At 34.7% G+C, this 17,569-nt stretch overlaps 1 protein-coding gene across 4 annotated transcripts in view; it reads right to left on the reverse strand.

Moving 5' to 3' along the window:
* The window catches only part of atp8a2 (ATPase phospholipid transporting 8A2), a 439,065-nt gene that overhangs the window by 250,630 nt on the left and 170,866 nt on the right, over positions 1-17,569 (reverse strand). For 3 of the 4 annotated variants that reach the window (XM_039745478.1, XM_039745476.1, XM_039745479.1), the window contains 4 exons: positions 6,362-6,461; positions 6,022-6,120; positions 5,669-5,714; positions 5,544-5,584 (listed from right to left, as the gene is read on the reverse strand). In XM_039745478.1, coding sequence (XP_039601412.1) covers positions 5,544-5,584; positions 5,669-5,714; positions 6,022-6,120; positions 6,362-6,461 — 286 coding nt within the window. Of the gene's footprint in view, positions 1-5,543; positions 5,585-5,668; positions 5,715-6,021; positions 6,121-6,361; positions 6,462-17,569 lie in introns of those variants that run through there. The other variant, XM_039745480.1, reaches the window with a different exon arrangement.

The raw sequence follows: 17,569 nt of genomic DNA on the forward strand, positions 1-17,569 counted from the left end.
AATGATCTGAGATGCATGGATGGAGTTAGAAGGTCAGAAAGGAGGCAGTGGCACTGGATATCAAATATTCAACACTAAAAGCAGAAACACAAATAGTCACATATTTCCAATGTTACGTTCACTGGGCAAAGTGCTAAATTACACTTCAATAATCCACTTGATGCATATTAATGATGACAACTACATCAAAATAGTGAGAGGTGCAAATTCATGCACATTTTTAGATGAGTCATGAAAAAAAATCCATCAATATTTTGCTTAAAATGCTTTTAGCTTTCAAGCTCCAAGGTGATACTGAAAATTCCAGGCTGTACAAATGAATAAAGTTATGCCTTAAACGCTGCAGGGTCAAAGGGCCTGTCCAGACAACCTGGAAACAGGCCAGCAGTGCCAGACAGAATAACATTTTCACATGCTCCAAAAGGTAAGATTTCTCTAGATAAAAAATTACATTAAACATATCATAGAAAATTGGAAAAATTGGCTATGAAGAATAAGTTGGGCTTGTTATAAACATTTAAACAATATGTTAAACCACTGAGTTTATCCATCCATTCATCCATTAAACAACCTGCTAAATTTATATCCTAACTACAGGGTCACAGGGGGTCTGCTAGAGCCAATCCCAGCCAACACAGGGTGCAAGGCAGGAAACAAACCCTGGGCAGGGCGCCAGCCCAGCGCAGGTGCCTGAAGTTGTATAGGGTAAATAATATATCATTATTTGGAATACATACATTTCATGTGTGTTCCGTGTCTACAACTATCTGTAGGATGAAAGGAAATGTAAGGCAAGAAATGCTGAACACATACAGTACCTAAAACATTAATGTTTTCCATGTTATACTAATAATGACGTGAAGTGTATAATGTTTATTGATTATTAAATTTTTGCACAAGAGCACCATCTGTTAATGCAAAGACGCCACTAAAACCAACTTTTCCTATTGTAATTGTCACCCACACCGAGGTTACTTATGCAGATTATTGCTTTTGAATCTTTTGAGGTAAATAACATTGTCTTGTTTTTCTAAAACAGTTTACTTTAATGTTACTTTAATCTTTCTCTACTCTCTGGTCTAATGCTACTTCTGCTTTACACTCATTCATGTCATAATAAACTGCTGTTTCATTTTTTAGTTTGTTCTTCATTAATTCATACTTTCTAAATAGTGTGGTACTAATGTTTCTGCACTATTCTTATAGATTATTTACACAACAAAACTGTGATATTATAAATGTGGCTTGTTGACCAAGTAATTAAACTTATTAGAGGGATGATATATATTTACCCTAATAGATTTACACTTATGCTTGTCTGCTGTTTTCATTTTTTAATCAATTTAATATTTAACTGCAGGTAGTTCTCTTCCTTTAGTTATAGGATGTGAGAAATAAAACCAAATCAATCTAGATGATTTTTATTCAATTACACACTGAATATATTGCTTATGCATTATTACAGTTTTCTTGCCTAAACTCTGCTGTTGTTTCACTTTATTATTTCGCCACTTTTCTGCCTTTTTCATTAATGTTATTACTATTAGTTTTCTTTTGTTTCCGTACATTTTATATGTAGTTATTGTACTAACTCCTAGCTTTCCAGACAGCAGGATGCAACTCAGCTTGAGGAGTGTCGTGAAAGTAATGCTCCAGTTTGTTTTAAATTTTCAGTTCTTAGTTCAGCTTTCAATATCGAACAACCAAACCTGCAGTATGCCTGTAAAATTAGCCAAACATTAAGATTTGAATACTCATATTAAAAATAAGTCAGTCAGTCAGCTTCCAACCCACTATATCCTAACAGAGGGTCACGGGAGTCTCCTGTAGACAATCCCAGCCAGCACAGGATGCAAGGCAGGAATAAATCCTAGGCCGGGTGCCAGCCCACCGCAGGACACACACACACACACACACAAACACACACCAAGCACACACTAGGGACAATTTACAGTGCATCCAGAAAGTATTCACAGCGCAACACTTTTTCCACATTTTCTTATGTTACAGCCTTATTCCAAAATGGATTAAATTCATTTTTTTGCTCAGAATTCTACACACAACACCCCATAATGACAACGTGAAAAAAGTTTACTTGAGGTTTTTGCAAATTTATTAAAAATAAAAAAACTGAGAAATCACATGTACATAAGTATTCACAGCCTTTGCTCAATACTTTGTCGATGCACCTTTGGCAGCAATTACAGTCTCAAGTCTTTTTGAATATGATGCCACAAGCTTGGCACACCTATCCTTGGCCAGTTTCACCCATTCCTCTTTGCAGCACCTCTCAAGCTCCATCAGTTTGGATGGGAAGCATTGGTGCACAACCATTTTAAGATCTCTCCAGAGATGTTCAATCGGATTTAAGTCTTGGCTCTGGCTGGGCCACTCAAGGACATTCACAGAGTTGTCCTGAAGCCACTCCTTTGATATCTTGGCTGTGTGCTTAGGGTCGTTGTCCTGCAGAAAGATGAACCATCACCCCAGTCTGAGGTCAAGAGTACTCTGGAGTAGGTTTTCATCCAGGATGTCTCTGTACATTGCTGCAGTCATCTTTCTCTTTATCCTGACTAGTCTCCCAGTTCCTGACGCTGAAAAACATCTCCACAGCATGATGAGGCCACCACCATGCTTCATTGTAGGGATGGTATTGGCCTGGTGATGAGCGGTGCCTGGTTTCCTCCAAATGTGACGCCTGGCATTCACACCAAAGAGTTCAATCTTTGTCTCATCAGACCACAGAATTTTGTTTCTCATGGTTTGAGAGTCCTTCAGGTGCCTTTTGGCAAACTCCAGCCGGGCCGCCATGTGCCGTTTACTAAGGAGTGGCTTCCGTCTGGCCACTCTACCATACAGGCCTGATTGGTGAATTGCTGCAGAGATGGTTGTCCTTCTAGAAGGTTCTACTCTCTCCACAGAGGACCTCTGGAGCTCTGACAGAGTGACCATCGGGTTCTTGGTCACCTCCCTGACTAAGGCCCTTCTCCCCCGAACGCTCAGTTTAGATGGGAGCCCAGCTCTAGGAAGAGTCCTGGTGGTTTCAAACTTCTTCCACTTATGGATGATGGAGGCCACTGTGCTCATTGGGACCTTCAAAGCAGCAAAAATTTTTCCTGTACCCTTTCCCAGATTTGTGCCTCGAGACAATCCTGTTTTGGAGGTCTACAGACAATTCCTTTGACTTCATGCTTGGTTTGTGCTCTGACATGAACTGTTAACTGTGGGACCTTATATAGACAGGTGTGTGCCTTTCCAAATCATGTCCAATCAACTGAATTTACCACAGGTGGACTCCAATTAAGCTGCAGAAACATCTCAAGGATGATCAGGGGAAACCAGATGCACCTGAGCTCAATTCTGAGCTTCATGGCAAAGGCTGTGAATACTTATGTACATGTGCTTTCTCAGTTTTTTTATTTTAAAAAAATTTGCAAAAACCTCAAGTAAACTTTTTTCACGTTGTCATTATGGGGTGTTGTGTGTAGAATTCTGAGGAAAAAAATTAATTTAATCAATTTTGTAATAAGGCTGTAACATAACAAATGTGGAAAAAGTGATGTGCTGTGAATACTTTCCGGATGCACTGTAGGTTCGCCAATGCATCTAACCTGCATGTCTTTGGACTGTGGGAGGAAACTGGAGCTAAAAAAAAACAAGTATATATTAGAAAATAGTTTAAATATTCTGGGTGTTGCTTTGAACTGTGTGTGCTTTTTTACATTTCTTATTAATATTTTTACGTTTTGCCCGTAAATGCATCTGCCCTGTTGTTTCAAATTAAAAGGTGAACAACTACAGCTGTTAAACAGATTTGACTGTTGAAAACTCAGCCAGTCAAAACATAAGTAACATGATCAAAGAGGGAATGAAATAGAGCACCGTTCATACACAAATAAAACTGACAAATTTGCTTGTGATTTTTGTACAATAAAAAATGCAGCTGTTAGACAACAGAATAGGTTTGTGAGACCCAACCCAATTTCTATTCAATAATTCTCAGAATGGAGTACCAGTTCAGGACTGCAGGCAGGATGCAGGGGCCAGTGAATAAAATATGGAACTAAACTAAACTCAATTTTTCTTTCTTCTCTTTAATGGTTCATATGGTTCTGCATACAAACGATAAAAGGAAGAATATTTACAAATGCTTGAAGAAGAAATACAAGTTAGCATGTCTCACATTTGACCTAACATCAAAGAAATTTATAAAGCTAACCAGTCATATGTGAATCAATAACTGTAAAAAATGATTCAGATTTTCTGCAAATATAAATATGACTTTTTTTTCTCTACTCACATTCTAAAATCTAACTATGCTTGTAAATACCCAGGCCAATGCAGGGTGTTGAGCAGAAATCGGGAAGAGCTTGAGGTGTCATCAGGGACAAAATTGGAAAGCACTATAGTAACCTGTTATATACTGTATATTTTAGAAAATGCTTTTTTTGCATTAGGATTTATTGAAATTTTATTGAAAGGTAAACAGATGTAAAGGTTCTTTACCTTATTTTTATTTGTTCGCAGTGAAATTAATTTTAACCTACTTTGTCTTTTTGCATATACAGTACTGTACATGCTTTTGCAGCCCTTCTCCAACTTTGCCAAACTTATACACTACTGTATAAGTGATATATAATTATATGTTGCCATTATGAATTAAACAGCAAAAATGACATAAATTTCACACCCAATAAATTTGAAGACTGTATAGTTTAATTTTAATTTTTTCAAAAAATACTTTTATCTGCATAATTTTATTTTATTTCCTCAAAAATGCATTTGAAATTGAATTCCATGAGTATAATACTTAGAATTGGCTTACCACTACCATACCTTGCACATATCACTTTGCATACTCAAATACATTTAAACTTTCGCCGTACAGAATTTTATTCCAAACACCATAACATATCAGACCAAAACCCTGTACTCAAACTTATATAAATGTGTATTTTAAGTATTGTTTCTTGTTCTTTCTATAAATTGCAGATTTTCTCCTTAATGACTTAAAAGTAGAACTAAAAAATAATTTGATTGTTAAAGTCTTTAATCAACTTGAAGGTGTTTATTTCCAATGTCTAAGCCAAGGAACAAGAAAATTAAGATGATTTTAGATGTAATGTATTATGATGGAAAATAGTAGAATTATTCAGACTTTGATATCTTTTTAAGTGAATACTTAGTCATGTCATATTTTATCAATACAAATACATACAAGTAAGATGGAAAACTAAGACATTTAATAAATGCTCCGATTTTATATTCAATAATAATAATAACTTGTTAATTTGTTATCATTTGCATTGTGCTATTTATATTTCAAACTTGATCATTTACTTACAGATTGCTTTTTACAAACAATTTTGCCCACATCATACACACAATCAAGATTTAATGTGTTATTCTTTCGTTAGTATTACTTAATTTCTTACTCTTCACTGTCAGCATTATTACTTTATTTATGTGTCATTTCAAACAGTATTTTAGAGAATGGTTATTGGCTAATCAAATTTCTAAAAAATGCAAATGAAAATATTTACCTGCTTCCATATAATGTTTTGCCAAACACCATTTCTTAAAACTGAAAAAAATAAATAAGTGTTACCACCACTGCAATTAACACCAAATACTTTTAAAAATTCTACTTTTCTGCCATAGCACATACCTGTTGTTTTCTTTTTATTGACTGTATTATCTGCTTTGTGTCTTTTCTAAAGCAAAAAAAAAAAACATAGCATCAAACACTTGTTTAATTAAATGAATTTTAGTTTAAAGCATCCTTCTTTATATTTATTCAGCATTAAAAATCTTCAACATTAAAATCATCATTTGTAATTAAATATTTATATGTGCCATGTATTCCCATTTCCCATTACTTTTAATATTTACAAAGACATTTTAATCTGTGCCCTTGGCAGCATAAAATAATCATTAAAACAGGGTCTTTGGCAAAATAATCTCATAATAAGTGAAACTTTCAAAATTATCATTTAATCAATTTTCTTGGAAAAAACTTACATAGTCTTCAATTATTTCTTTGATCCCTGCTATTGTAAGGATAAAGAGCAATGGCACCAAGGTTGTATACCTTCCTGTAGGAGACACATCTGGAATTTGCTGATAATTAAGAAACAAATGTGTTAAATCTTGTTAAACATAGTTATAAATAACAATTTAATCACTGATTCAATGATCAGACCATCAATTATAAGAAATTACCGTAATCAGACCTCTTTACACTATATGTGAATAACTTTCTCAGTTTAACCAGTTCAATTGTAATTTTTAATTTTTCTATTCAAAAAATGTTGGTGTGATAGGCATGTTTTTATATTATCCAAAAGCAAAAGAAGCATACCTGTAATAAGGCAATAAAGAGGAAAAAAGCATTGGCAGCCCTTCTGATCTGTTCGTATAGAAAGCGTGGGAAGAAAGTGAGGACTCCATACTTGGCAGTACTGTGAAGGAGAAACAGATATCCTGATCAATAAATATTTGCAGACCATTAACTGACATCAAGCTTTAATAGAACCCTGACAATAATTTAATCAAAACTGATTAACAATAAATGGATGCACTATTTCAAGAATGAAGGATTAGTGGAAAACAATTAACTATAGAGGTTACAGATGATAATAACCTGCTATTTTCAACAAATGATTATTATGTGACCATGTTAACTCGCTGGGACATTTTTTTATAATCTATAGTGTAATGTTTAGTACTTTACAGAAAAATAACATTCAGTTTACAGTATAAGGCAAAATTGACTTAAACAGCAACTAAAATATTATTCTTTGTTTTGTTTTGTAATTTTCTACTGAATGTTTGATGTGTAATTATTATTTTCCCCATTAGTAGACTATAGTCTTCCATTCTGTCACATTAAAGTAAACATGACACATTGGCCAGACAAGCATCCCTTGGTGGCCTTTGTAATGTTCTTTGTGGTTCTTAAACTATGGAATTCATACTCAAATACTATAGTCCTTTCTTTTTATCAATGTAATACCATCACTATCGACAATTAACATACTAACTGCTAGCCTTGAAAGAGCTACCCATAATTCATTATTTTTAACTATTCTGTTGCTTTGTACACTGCTTTATGGTAAAATAGTGCACTTTGTTGTCGCCTAGTGCTCTTCAAAACATTGGCTGAGTGACAACTACTTGTCTTTTATAAAATAAAAATAGAAATTTTATAAACTTGTAGGAATCCACACCCAGTAACAACTCATATTATCCATCCATTTTCTAACCCGCTGAATCCAAATACAGGGTCACGGGGGTCTGCTGGAGCCAATCCCAGCCAACACAGGGCACAAGGCAGGAACCAATCCTGGGCAGGGTGCCAACCCACCGAAGGACACACACAAACACATCCACACACTAGGGCCAATTTAGAATCGCCAATCCACCTAACCTGCATGTCTTTGGATTGTGGGAGGAAACCGGAGCGCCCGGAGGAAACCCACGCAGACAACATGCAAACTCCACGCAGGGAGGACCCGGGAAGCGAACCCAGGTCTCCTAACTACGAGGCAGCAGCGCTACCACTGCGCCACCGTGCCGCCCACAACTCATATTATGCATATACAAATTTACTTTACATTAGGTGTATTGCTATGTACTAATTAAAGTTAATTTCAGATTTACTGTTTATGTTAGCTTGTATGTTTATGTATATAAACACTGCCTGGTTTTGTACTTTACTGCTGCTGTGTAATCTCTGTAGTTAGGATTTAGTGGGTTGGATGATGGATGGATGAAGTACCCAGCGTTGTCTGGGTATATTTGTATATTGGGTTAAGGTAAGAAAGCAAATTTATCTGTCCTTTAAATGTTAACCTATTTATCATTGCTGCCTAAAATCCCAGTGTCATATTCATTATCTACACTTTGTCCCTATCAGTTTCTCTGGTCATTTGAGTCAACAATGTACATGATTGGATTCTGTAATTGCCAAAAATACTTGCTGGGTTGGAACCATGAATGCTACTTCTTTGTATTTCCAGGTTTACTATGATTTGCCATATAGATGTTTAATTATACATTAATAAACTGAATGGCTTGTTGAATGATTAAATAGTATAAACTGGGTTAGACTACTGGTTTTTGTGGTACTGTATTCCCTCTTTGGAACTCCTATTCACAGTGATACTTTTGAATCTCTATACACTCTATTTTAAGTTGGGTTAACTGTAACATGCATGCAATATTTCATGAACACTTACTTAGCTGTTTTGGAGTAATGCGTGTTTTATGAGGTACTAGCTCTTCCATTGCAAATTCCAAATGAAATTCTTGAAACACAATGAAGACTGTATTTTAAATTGCATTAATAACAATTTAAACACAAAAATTAGGTGAAAAAAACCATAGCCATTTTTGAGTTGAGTGATGCATGATTTTTGTGTAGCTCCATCACACCACAAACCAACCCCATGAAATAATAGGCTAATTTCATTACCATTGGCTAGACTGTTATGACGTAATAACACAGTTTTGAATCCTGTCCCCATTTCAGCAGTGTTTCTTTATAGAACTTACAGTTTAGATTTTCAGTTGTATCAAAAGTATACAGTATATGTATTACAAATTTCACTAACTTTGACTCGTATTGAAGCAACGTATTTTTGTCCTCAAATTACAAACACCCATCTCAAAGAAAGTTTTAAAACGCCAGCCTGGATTTTAATCTGGTTCATCTTCCGTTAAACTCAAATTAGACATTTTGGAATAATGTAGCTTTTTGGTTGCCCTCTGCATTACAACTCCTCTCCCAGATTAAACATTCAGAACGCCATATAGCTTATATTTCAAGTTATATCAATGGCATCCTAGACGCAACACTGAATTAAAATCATTTTAGCCATTTTTATGAGAATGGTTAACAAACAAACAGACATATACACAAACAAGAAGTAGTCTGAGGCTTGAAATGAGGTCCTAGTGTGCAAAATCAGTAAATTACATCAAACAAAGCCAAAAAAACTCAAAAAACAGGAAGAAAATATTTATATACAATAGATATTTTACAACTCCTTTTGATTCTTATCTTTAAAATCTGCTAACTATAATTCCAGGATGATTCTTATATTGTATCTGTCAACGTGCTTTTGTTTTACATTTGCTGTGCTACTTAGCTATTATATTTGAATCTATATTACACTGTAAAGAATCATGTGATGGTACATATAGTCAATGGCAGGAGATATCTTCATGAGGTCATTATTATGGCACAAAAGCTGTTATTGGAAGTTATGCCCCGCATATGTGCTCTGAGCCATGAACAGGAATTGGGCAGGGGACCGGCAAGAGTGTAAAAGGATTGGTTGGATGGAGGTATGAATGGATCCCTCAGGATGGCCATTTTACTAGATCAACAGTGAGATGAGGAACAAGACATCAGTTGTGGTAATATGTCCTTGCTAGTACAAGCAAAACGATGCCAGAAGGAAATGTATAAGACCTTTCTATTTTTCTAACAAAGCAAGCAGAATAGAGGTTTCCTGGAAAACCTTACTGTTTAAGGTATATGGATGGTTCAGGGTACAGTGAAATGATGGGCCACTACAGAGTTCTAGCCTAGACATAGGTTGGAGAGTGTAACAGTGTGACAAATAGGAAGTGACAATGGAGGTGTTTTAATGCAATACTGTGGCAGGCAAGTCATTGAGCTATCTGACAGTTGGGAACAGAGGGTCGGCAGGTTTGTTATTTTATTTCTCTTTATTTGTGCTTAACTGTTTTCTTAGCAGCACTAGGCTCAAAGCAGGAACCAGCCCACTACAACACACACTCACATGCCGGGCAGGGAGTAATAAATTCAACTAATACTAACATCTCTGGGATATGGAAGGAAAAACGGAGCATGCAGATAAAACTCCACACAGACAGTGCATAGGCCATAATTCAAACCCAAGTGTTTTAGAGATGTGAGACAGCAGCACTAAACATATAGTCCTATATTATTATTACAGCAAAACAGTGAAGCACTGCCCGAAGGATTGGATTCTATTTTGTTTCTGGCCTCTGTCACCACATGATTATCCAACGGCTAGTTCTGTCTAGCAATAAAGTTCGAAGGCTAGTTTCAGTGGCATATGAAAGCAGTGGTGAGGGTTAAGTGCCCACAGACGTGTATAAAACCTTATGACACAAAGCACAGACACTTGTATCACCATCCATAATAAGATGCACCCAATGAAAAATCAATCCTAGATGTAGCCCAAGTTAAGTTCAATATTCTGTTACTTGCATTATTTTTGGAATAATTTCCCACACTAATTTTACTTGATGTACTGTACACTGGTTTTAATGCAAATATAACCATAGCTACTGGATATATAATATATAGTATAGTAATTTACATATATTAAATTTTTAACACACTGTTCTATTGAATTACTCTAGAAGAAACTAACAAATTTAAATAATCTTACAAGGGGTTTGCCTGATTATTACTCCTACAACAACAACAACAACATTTATTTATATAGCACATTTTCATACAAACAGTAGCTCAAAGTGCTTTACATATTAAAGAATAGAAAAATGAAAGACACAATTATAAAACAAAATAAATCAACATTAACATCGAATAAGAGTAAGGTTCAATGGCCAGGGGGGACAGAAAAAACAAAAAAAAAACTCCAGACGGCTGGAGAAAAAATAACATCTGTAGGGATTCCAGACCATGAGACCGCCCAGTCCCCTCTCCTATCAAGCAGCAGAAAATTACTGCACAAACTTTCATTATGCACGTACATGTATTTAATTTATTTCCATCCTTTTGGTTGGTCGATTATCAATGTTATCTGTATATATAAAAGTCAATGTGTGTATGTATGTATGTTCCAGCATCACGTCCGAATGGCTGGAGCGATTTTCATGAAACTTGGTACACATGTTTCTCATTGTTTGACTAAAAATACTGTAGGGTGAAATCAGCCCTAAACCAGCCCCCTTCTGGGTAGGGTAGTGGGGTGATCTTGCATTCTTGTATGCATGTTATCATCCAGTTGACACTCAGAACAACCACCAGAGGGCGAACTGGAGGTGACTGCCAGCATTCTTTATGTTTGAGCACCACTGCGCCCTTGTTGCTTTTGAAATTAAATAGAGTTGGCCGGTTCCGAGCATCAACTGGATGAAAACATACATACAAGACCACAAGACAAACACATTAGTAAGTCTTCATTGTTTGTTAATTTATTTTTATTTTTAAAGTTGTGTTTTTTTTAATTATATTTTTCTCCAACAATAAAAAAAAAACAAAACAAAAACTTTATTTTCCTCCCAGGCAACGCTGGGTATTCCAGCTAGTTTTTAATAAATCTAGCAATACTCATACAAAAGTCAATATACATTATTTTATATAGCAAGACAGTAAGTTTGAAAATTTCATTGATCTTTAAATAGCATATTTGGCTTTTAGTAAGGAACATCAGTACTTTGCATTATAAGCACCTGCTTGAAGATTTTTTTCTATAGAATTATTCAATAGATGTGACTAAACATGGCACTGATTACCTAGCTAATGTACCCAAGGGATCTAGGTCAACAGACTATTGATAGCTTCAGTTAACTAAATGTACACATAATCAATTTCTATGTACTATGCTAATAACTAAATAAGCAAAATTTGGCAAAAGCAGACTGATACATATATCATTTTTAATTTATTGATGCTTCCCAAGTTAAAATATGCATGTTGTTTTTGCTTTCAGAGGTTTCTACAAATATATTTAATAATGGATAGCATTTTGAGCAGTTTTCAATTATGGTATCAGCTAAAATTTTATATATTTATTGTTAATTTATATAAAAGCAGGTACGATTTTTTTTAATTTTCAGCTGAAAATACAATGTAAAACAGTGTTTATATAACTTTTTAATTTCCAAAATTTCTCAGGCAATGTGCTTTTAAAAACAAAGTAAAAAAGACGAGAAAATAAGTGAAAGTTTTAAAAAGATAATATATTGTGTTTTCCATTGTGAACAGGTTAATATTATTGATTGAAATTTAAGTGGAGTTACATGCTTATGTTTGCTTCAAACTCAATAATAACAAAACTTGCCTTTATAAATCATAAAATTATGTACAGATGCACAGAGGAAACTTTATATGTTGGTAGAATATACTGTATATGCCTGTTGACCAAAATATTATTTATAGTGGAACAGTATTTTACAAATATGGTTTAATGGTTATTAAATCAGGTACACATCTGAAATATCCATTCATCCACTGAGTAAGTCAAGGCTGTGGAGATAAAGCCTACCCCAGTAGTATCAGATACAAAGCAGACTCCATCTTGGACACAGTGCTCATGCATCACAGAGTACACTCACATACATAACCCTATTCACTCACAACAGAATTATTTAGAGTTACATCTAATATGCATATGTTTGCCACATGGGAGAAACAGTCAAATAAACCAACAAAAAGAAGGGTAGAACATGCAAACTCCCCACACTTGGTAATTAGGCAGGGACTCAAACTGAGCACTACATTTTGTGCTACCATGACACCCACAAAGAAATATGACGTATCTGAATCATAAAATGATAATTTGATATTTAACTTTAATAAAGTTATTTTTTTGTATGTATTAATCTCATTGCTTAACTGTGGAGTGATGATGTGAATATATTTACTGTTAAAAGATAGTTTAATGCATAATTTGCAAATAATAATGTAATAAGGAAAACATTACTGTCTATATACATACAGGACATACTTAAAGCAGCATCACAATATAAGCTGATAAATAATACAATGCCCTTCAGCATCCCATCCCACCCACAGTTGTGTCTGTTAATTCTGTCCAAATAAGCCGGCAGATATTTTTGTGTGAAGAATAAAAAGCAATGTAAAAGAAAATCCAGGGACAATGCTATTAGTGTGGTTATTTTTTTATTAATTGTAATTTGCAAATGCAGCTAATACTGGAAATAGTAATATCAGCAAAAATATAAATAGACAACCTCACAATCAAAACTACTCACATCCAGCCAATTAGCTAGTTAACAAATCACCTCCCACCCATTCTAACATCCATACCCACCAATGACCAGACTTTGGAGCAACCGCTGCATGACTCAGGATTATGAGAAGAAACTGTAAAGGTAAACAATGTCAAAAGACAAAAATAAATATAAGTAACCCCACCTCCATCATAAGGTACAACAGTAATCAAAAATATGGAAGATCCTGACGCCTTGGCTAGCTTCAGCCATGGTTTGATAAATGTAATGGATGTGCTATTGATTCTGGCTTTGGAGAGCTCCAAGCAAACTAAATTATACAAAGATAGCTGCCAAGGCTGTATAATCATTGATTTTGGTGATTTTCATCTTAATGCAAGTGTAAGTGTGGCTGCCAAGTATCCCAACAGGAAAAACTATTTTTGGAAAAATAAGTAAATAAATAAAACAAATGAAATTGATAAGCATGTGCAGAATAAAATGAATATTGGGCATGCACAGAGTGGAGTGAAAATGACAGAATAGGAAACTTATAAAGTTGAAACCAAAACACACCAAACAGAGCAGCAGTCTCTAAGTGATGCTATCTTCAGGCCAATATCAAGGTGAGTATCAGATATGACCCTTAATAACTATTTCAGGATTGTGGCAGTATGTCACATTTTGCCTCAATCCTGGCACATGTCTTATGGTGCTGTTAAGTATCTCTATGATATGTAGTTACAAGAATAATTTCAGCAATAAAACATATGAACAGATCATATTCCTTGAGGACCAAATAATAGAAATTAGGATCTATTTTCTTCTAAATCATAGATTGTTTTTAGATTTTGAAATCCAAACAAGCACAAAAATGGATTTTTATGACTAGTAAACTAGTAAAAAGCACACAACATTCAGCACAACTACCACAGTATTTCCTCATGTATTTTATACAACTGGAGCTCAGGCAGATTAAGTGCCTTACTCAGTGTTACAAAATACAGTTGGTATGGGGATTAAACTCACATCCTAGTGATTTAGATCTCATTGCCTTAGCCACTAGGTCACCTTCTCAGTTATTTTAGGCAGTTATTTTATGGATGAACCATTTATATTCTTAATTAAATCTATTTTGAAACGTATACCACAGACAAATCTAGGCATTATACTCAAGTCTAATAATGTCTTGAATTATCTATTACTTTGAGGAAAATGACTTGGAGAAACAATTGCACACTAAATCCAAGTCTACTTCAGTTGTGTGATGCTGACTTATAAGTTCCAACCTAGACACCCACAAGCCGAAGGAAATTAATAATGCACTTCTTAGCTTACTTCATTGTGAGCCCTCTGTTATGATCAACTGCTCATTTTGGCTGAATCTTGGTAACTGCAATTGACCTGTAGCTGAACGTGAAACTAAGTTATGTATATATGCTAGATACTCATATTGAGCTGAAACATTTAGCACCAGCCCACCCTAAATCAATGTGCCTTATGACATCCAATGGATGAGAAACAGAAAAGAAAATGATGAATATATTGGTGAGCCCTGTTATGAGCTGCTGCAGCAGCTTAGCATTTGTACCGTGCCTGCACAGTAAGCAGCTTGCTCTCAGACAAGATCACGTAAAGACTCATAGAACACGAGCAACACTGTATGTACTATTTCCACTACTTGAAAAGAAGTGAGGACCAAAACCAAAAAATATTTGGTCGACTGAAAAGACCTCAAACCAAACTACTCAGTTTTATCTTTCCTGCCAGCTGTCACAAAGAGTCAAAATATAGGATACTACAGGGACTATCTAGGCTTGGATGTAAAGTATCTTTCATTATGGATAAGTTTAATAGAGGTCAAGCAGCCTTCCATTTATAGCCATCCAGTATTATTTTTTTGGTCATTTTAATTAGATTGTAAGGCCTAAAAAGCCCAGGAGTATTTTGTTAAGTTTTATTTAAGTAGGAAACAGAGCCATTGAACAACTGAGAAGTAGTTAACAATAACACCCCTGCCATGTAAATGTACCTTCCTAAGAGATAATGGGTGCACTCTCAGTAAGGGTTATTATTTTGTTTTCTTATAGAATTTCATTTTTGATTTAATAATAATTATTGTTTAAATAATGCAAGTGAGACCCTGTACATATTTTCTATTGGAGGCAGTAATGTGCCAATCGATTGACCACCAATCTAAATTGTTTGATTTTCACTGCAAAATATTCACTCAGTGACTGGTAAATTGGCTGATTACAAAAAACAATTATTTAGCATCCGCTTTTCTGGAATTTACAGTAATATAGTTGTAGTGCCCTTTTACACAAGGTATTTCAGTAGCTGAGCTAGCGCACATCTTTTTTTTCTGTGGATTAGAAATAAATAGATTTTACCAGAGAGTGAGAAGACTAGAATGTTAGTCTTTACATTAATGAAAGTGGAATAATAAAATGAATCACAGGATTCTCCCTGAACAGTTACATAAATGGCAAGAAAAGCTACTTTAATGAATTCTTTTAATTTTGTCCTTTAATTAAAATGAGCAATTCTCAACGGTAAGTGAGTACAGCAGCTCACATTTTCAATTAGAAACAGAACATATGAAGAATTTGAAATTGTTGCTTAGTAAATAATAGGCTTGTTAACTTAACAGCAAAATTTGTCTGCTTCACTTGTAAACTTGTTAAGCATGTTAGGCTTACATCTTCTTGATAAACATCTTATGAGCATTTGATAGATTTGCAGCTTTTCTTAAAGGTTTGAACTATGTTTATTATTTGTTTGTGTGTGTCATACAGTATATGCTTTGGTAAGAAACAAATACTGCATAATTACAATGGTAATGCATATCCATAATTACACTTCAAAAATTACGAATGTCCAGCTGGTACACTAGACAAAAAAAACAAACAAACAAATATAGTAAATGTATACTACTACAGTGAAAAACTGTGATTAAAAACTATAAGTGCAAGTATATTTACATTTCAGCAGTGTTTAACTGCTGATATCAACTAATTGAATCAATGTTTGAGAATATATGTGTATTTAATAGACAAATAAGTACATTGCAGAATAAATTAAATAATATGACAACTGGTAATTATAAAGTATCATTATAATGTATTTAATGCCTTATGTATTATGGATAAATGCTTTCTCTACATATTCTTTTAGCTAAAAAAGTATGTATTTTAAATATATATTTGCACTGCATTTTTTAGCTTACAGTAGAGAGTTTGAAACAAGAGTGTTTAAACAAGCAGGCAGGAATATGTTTCACTTTAAACATCTGAATTGTTTTTAATGTCTATTATAAAGCTAATCTTTTATTATTTTTTTTGTACATTGTTCAGTGAATACACTGTATTGTAAAGCCTGTATACCAATACATAATACATGTGAATTAATAGTACCGTCTTATGCCTAGTCAGGATAAATCTCAGGTTATGTTTGTGTGTGGGTTGGGCAGGGATTCGGGGTTGGCAGATAACAGACATTTACAGTCAAGATAACATGCTGTAGCTTCTTACTGTATGTTTTCTGTCAATGATATTAGAAAACATGCAGATTTTGGCAGATATTAAGCACTTACTGGTAAAAATTGCTGTCAATGATTAAGAACAGACAACACAGAGACTAAAATGATTGGTACAAATGGCTTAGTGTAGCATTGTGTTCCCACAAAATCCAAAAATGAAAAGAAAAAGAAACCTTGTTGCAACTAAGGTACTAAAGTTGTTCTTACACTACCATCCCTTCGTTTATAATGACTTTATAAACTTGAATCTATTCCAGGTATTAACTATAGCACAAAACAAATTTTCAAATCTCACTTTGGGTAAATGCCAAAAGAAGAGTGACAGCAAATGAGGAGAAGGCAAAAGGTGTACCATACTGTATATGCTAGTAACAAGCCACACATTGTTTCAGATATTATAAATGTCAGACAATTATTGTGAAAGATGTTTTATGAGACAAGCCAAAGTTCTGCACCAGAAACACATTCAGAACTAAACATCAGAAACACCAGGGCAAAGATAATAATAAAGATTATCACAAAGTCAAAGGCAGAACTGAGGAAAAAATCAAAAGAAGAAACCTAATGCTGCCATCAAGGGGTTGTCACACATGTGTGCATGGGAGGCAGTTAAAGGGCTCAAATGCGGGGAATTCCATGCCGGACCAGCGAAGGGTGGAGTGCATTAACCCTTTTTCTCTTTCTCTTGCAAACCAGTCACGGGAAGTCCCACCTGGCCCTGATTATGTCACTTTTGATTCCGGCTCTAACAACGTCACTTTCCACTTCCAGCCCTGATGACCTCACTTCCTCTGTTCAGCTTTATAACTGCCATTTTGTCACCTCTGCCACAGTCCCATTTTGAACTCAAAAACACTTGTTTCTTTGCCTTGTCAGAACAACCTAAAATATATGAGGTGGCTACCCCATACCTTTTATGACTCTTTTCCTTTGTTGGTGTGAGATTGGTGTAGTCGGCAGGATGTTTGGTTCCCAGAAGTCCCAGAAGCAGAACTAGGAATTCTACATCGAAGGACCAACATCCATAAACAATCAGGTGAGAAAGTA

The sequence above is a fragment of the Polypterus senegalus genome, chromosome 2 (assembly GCF_016835505.1).
Source record: "Polypterus senegalus isolate Bchr_013 chromosome 2, ASM1683550v1, whole genome shotgun sequence".
In the NCBI taxonomy this organism is placed as follows: domain Eukaryota; kingdom Metazoa; phylum Chordata; class Cladistia; order Polypteriformes; family Polypteridae; genus Polypterus; species Polypterus senegalus.